The 4,974-nt window shown below is 41.9% G+C and overlaps 1 protein-coding gene across 10 annotated transcripts in view; it reads left to right on the forward strand.

Moving 5' to 3' along the window:
- LOC101858671 (dystrophin) overlaps positions 1-4,974 on the forward strand; it is a 35,848-nt gene that overhangs the window by 21,277 nt on the left and 9,597 nt on the right. For all 10 annotated transcript variants that reach the window (XM_005109207.1, XM_035972605.1, XM_005109210.1 and 7 more), the window contains 3 exons: positions 2,522-2,588; positions 3,043-3,134; positions 4,701-4,950. In XM_005109207.1, the coding sequence (XP_005109264.1) occupies positions 2,522-2,588; positions 3,043-3,134; positions 4,701-4,950 (409 nt within the window). The remainder of the gene's footprint in view (positions 1-2,521; positions 2,589-3,042; positions 3,135-4,700; positions 4,951-4,974) is intronic.

Raw genomic sequence — 4,974 nt, forward strand, 5'->3', positions numbered from 1 at the left:
CACACCACACACCACACACCACACACCACACACCCCACATCCCACACCCCACACCACACACCCCACACCACACATCTCACACCACACACCCCACACCACACACCCCACACCACACATCTCACACCACACACCACACACCACACACCCCACACCACACATCTCACACCTCTCAACTCATTTGGGAACGGGCACATCACAACACGGCTTTGGCTTATATTGTGACCTTTATCCCAGCAACATGCGGGCGGATTTTTCTTTTCATATTTTGCAATTCTCAATGGAGATGATCACTTGTTCTTGGTGGCGGGGTGACCTTGGTGGTGTGTGACCTTGGTGGCAGGGTGACCTTGGTGGTATGTGATCTTGGTGAACTTGGTGGCCTGAACTGCTTTATTAAGAAAAAGTCAGATCCTTGACCTTGTTACTAAATGTTATAACAGCCAAGAGATTCCCATGTCAGTACAGTCAAGTAATTCCACGCCTATTGCCTCAAAAACCTGCTGAGCTAGTCACGAAAGATGATCAAGTTTCAAAATGTGGAGGCTGTGACAAATACATGTCGTCTACCTTTTTAGTTTTGTTTCTTTTGTTACATTTTTACATCAGACATCTGTTTGTTTTATTTCCTTTTTTGAAAAACCTGTCGTCTTTCACGGTTACATGAGATATCCTTTTCTTTCATTTTGTTGTTGGTTTGTTTAATTCTCCATCCCTCCCTGCAATCTCACATTTTGGCTCAGTGGGAAATCACCTTTTCTAAATTATGCCTTGTTGTCCATGGGTTGTTGTTTTTTTGTTCACTTCTTTAGAAAGGTCCATCTTGTCATGTACTTATTCAAAGTTGCTTAAATGTGATGTGGTTCTGCCAGGTTTGACCGTCACACCTATGGTGTGGGTGGTTGTTGGGTGCTCTTGTGTGGTTTACTCTTTCTTTCCTATCAAACATTTATCGTCCTTATCTCTCATTTTTCTTTTTTGTGTCTGTTACTCTCTCGTAACACCTCTGACTGTTACGACTCTTATTACCTTATTGTGTTGCAAGTTCCGTTATACTGTAACTAAAACAAATGAAGATTGTCCACTATTAGAAGTGAATTAATAACGCTCTGCTTTTCGCCCACGTGACAGAACCCAGCACTCCCATCAGCAGTATCCATGTATCATGTTCACGTTTTCTGACATTTGTTTGATGTATAGTTGCCATGGTCTTTTAGTTTGCTCGGTGTATGTTGCACGCCCACTGTATTATTGCTGTATATCGCATGCCGACTGTATTATTGCTGTATATCGCATGCCGACTGTATTATTGCTGTATATCGCATGCCGACTGTATTATCACATGCCGACTGTATTATCGCATGCCGACTGTATTATCACATGCCGACTGTATTATCGCATGCCGTTTGTATTATCACATGCCGACTGTATATCGCATGCCGACTGTATTATCACATGCCGACTGTATTACCACATGCCGACTGTATTATCTCATGCCGACTGTATATCGCATGCCGACTGTATTGTCACATGCCGACTGTATTATCACATGCCGACTGTATTATCACATGCCGACTGTATATCACATGCCCGCTGTATATTCCCTTGTATCGCTGAGTTGTAGACAGTTGTGTGCATTTGCTGTTTTCAATTTTTTTTTTCTTTTTCTTTTTCTGTTTTTTAGAATTATTTTAAATCTGAAGTTCCGAACTTATGTGCCTACTCTTTTTAAGTTACTTCGCCGTACACATTTATTTACATGCACACTCTCACATACATGCGCACACACACGCAGGCACACACACACACACACACACACACACACACACACACACACACACACACACACACACACAGTTGACTTGTTGTCATTTTTTGGGGTAAGAGTCAAAGTCCTTCACGGTACTTACAATTTGTGTGTTTTTTGTTTGTTTGTCTATTGTATCAGAATGACAATGTCCACCCATTGTTATGTTTGTTGGTTGTTTTGTGGGGGGGGGGGGGAAGGGGAGGTTGTTTTTCTTCTTAGCTGCTTAAAGTCTCGAGTCAAGGAATTCCTCCAATCTATTCTAGTTTTTCCCTATAGCTGTCCCGGTGGTTTTATGCGCCCCGCATAATTTAGCAAAATTTGATCATTTTTTACAAAATTTTCTTATTATTTTCCTTTATCATTCTTTTTTTAAATTTGAAATCAACAGAATCGCATAATTTCACATTTTTGGACTCAGTTCGCATAATTTCAGAATTTTTCTTGCATAAAACGACGGGGAGAGCTTGCTGTATCAGCCATATGTGATGTGACGTGTTGAAAAATGGGAAAAGACCCCAAAACGTGTAGTTTGTTTGAGGTTTGACTCAGTATAGCGTCTGTTTTGTTTGACTTTCAACTGAATATATCGTCTGGTTTGCTTGACGTTTGACTCAATATAAGGTATGGTTTATTTGACGTTTGACTCAATATAAGGTTTGGTTTATTTGACGTTTGACTCAATATAAGGTTTGGTTTTGGGTCTTTTTACCGTAGGGAGGACGAACATCACCTCATCGCCCAGTATTGTTCCAGCCTGAAGGGAGACCCATCATCTCATGCTGTGAGTTTGCTTGTCGTGTTGCACGTCCGTATCTACCCTTTCCTGTAACTCATTAAATGAAAACGAATCAAATGGGCGGGCAATGGAAGGGGGGGGGAGGGGGCGGATAAGTCAGCGTGGGGCGGCCTCAAATAAAACCGAACAAAAAGAAACAGAATCCTCCTAAAGGCCTTGAACATCTCGCTGCCAGAGGAAGAGCAGAAGGCCGGAGAGGCACAGGGTGGTATATAGGGGGGAATTGGGGGGAAAGTATACAGCTGGGGTAAAAAAGTATACAGCTAAAGTGAAAGTATACAGCAGTGGTGAAAGTTTACAACTGGGGTGAAATTATACAGCTGTGAATTTTCTGTCTTGTGTCTGTCCCCCACAAACGGCTGTGATGTTTTCTGTCATGTGTCTGTCCCCCACAAATATGTATGATGTTTTCTGATGTGTGCTTGTCTCCCACTCACAGCTGAAGAGTCCCATGCAGATCATGATGGCCGTGGACGCAGACCAGAGGCAGCAGTTGGAGAACATGATCCGAGACTTGGAAGACGAGAACAAGTGAGTCCATCTTCTTTGTAACTTGGAAATGATTGCGGTTTTTTTAAAAATACTGTTTACCATCACAGTTACTCCTGTCCCTTCCCAGTAAATGGACTTGTCGCGTGATGTGAAATGCTCACATGTGTGGAAAGTAGAGATGAGTAGAGCTGGGCGAAGGATCGATTCCGGAACCAATTCCCATGATTAATGCTACGGAAGAAATGTTCGGACTCCCTTTTACGTAAACCACGGTTACCAGTTATTTTAATCATTAAAATCTTCTTTTTATAAAAAAAATACTGTTGAAAAAAAAAAGTTGTTGGTTGGTAGTTTTCCCAAAACAAGGTGATCCTCAACCCTGAACATGTTGGGAGCCAACCAGGGAAACACCGGACGAAATTACAGCATTAGAAAGTTCTAGTGTGAGCCAGAGAGAGAGAGAGAGAGAGAGAGAGAGAGAGAGAGAGAGAGAGAGAGAGAGAGAAAGAGAGGTGCAGTCGTCGATTGCATGTATTGATTGATCTGAAGTAATTGGGTTTGGAGTCGATTCCTACGATTCCTAGCTTTCATCAATAATCAGGAACCTAGGCGCCCGGCACTAGAGATGAGCTTTGAAACTGAGAGGTTGTGAGGGAGGAAAAAGTCACGTGATGCTATATCAGTTTAAAATGTAATGTGCAAGTTGTGATCTGTGAAGAGATTTCATATTACTAGTTATCCGGTAGTTTTTTTACGAGTTGTTCGATGGTCATTTATCAGTTATCCAGTAGTTATTCACCAGTTTTTCAGTAGTTATTTATCACACACTCAAATAAGGGACCATTTTGGCGACGGGAGGCGCCATAAATCCTACCAAAGCCCCCACTGTCTTGTGGGTTGTCAGTGGATGACTTATCAGAGAAAACTGTACACAAACCGGCAGTAGGCAACGGGAGACCACTACTGCAATATCCCAAGAACAATCATGGAAAAGAATCCTAAACAAATAGGTAACTGGGAAAGATCAGGGAAAAGTGGGTTTTTTAAGAGCATCAGAGCAAAGGAATGAAAGGAGAACCATGATCGCCGATGTCTGTCACCGATCTGGCACTGGATGATGGTTATTTATCAGTTATCCAGTAGTTTCTTTTTTAATATAGTTATTTATCAGTTATTCAGAGCGCTCATATGACCTTATGCAGTTGCGAGCACCGTAAAACCCTATGCTATACATACAGATTCAGAAGTTGTTTTTTTGTAGTAGTTATATATCAGTTATTGAGAAGGGTTTTTTTATATGTTATTTATCAGTTACCAGGTATTTTTTTTAATATTAGTTATTTATCAGTTACCCAGTATTTTTTAAAAAGTTATTTATCAGTTATCCAGTATTTTTATAAAATATATTTGTTTATCATTTATTCAGAAGTTGTTGGTTTTTTTAATTAGTTATCTATCAGTTATTCAGTATAGTCTAGTTGGTTTTTTATCTTAGGTATTTATCAGTTATTCGTTTTGCCGTATACGTGCACCAAGTTTTTGAAATTCAATGTACTTTGGACAGTTTTGCCAAAATTTTATTGACACTAAATTGTCCTCCATCAGAACGTTGCAAGTTGAGTACGACCGGTTACAGCAGGCAGCCCAACAGAGGAGCGACACTTCCTTCCTGCTCCTCAGCTCGGAGGAGAACAACGGGGGGGAGGCGTCGGGCGACCACAACGAGGAGATGATGGCGGAGGCCAAGCTGCTGCGACAACACAAGGGCCGGCTGGAGGCACGCATGAGGGTCCTGGAAGACCACAACCAGCAGTTGGAGTCTCAGCTGGGACGTCTCAGACAGCTCCTGGTGCAGGTGGGGGCTTGTCTTGTAGAGGGG

The sequence above is a fragment of the Aplysia californica genome, unplaced genomic scaffold (genome assembly GCF_000002075.1).
Source record: "Aplysia californica isolate F4 #8 unplaced genomic scaffold, AplCal3.0 scaffold00756, whole genome shotgun sequence".
Lineage (NCBI taxonomy): Eukaryota > Metazoa > Mollusca > Gastropoda > Aplysiida > Aplysiidae > Aplysia > Aplysia californica.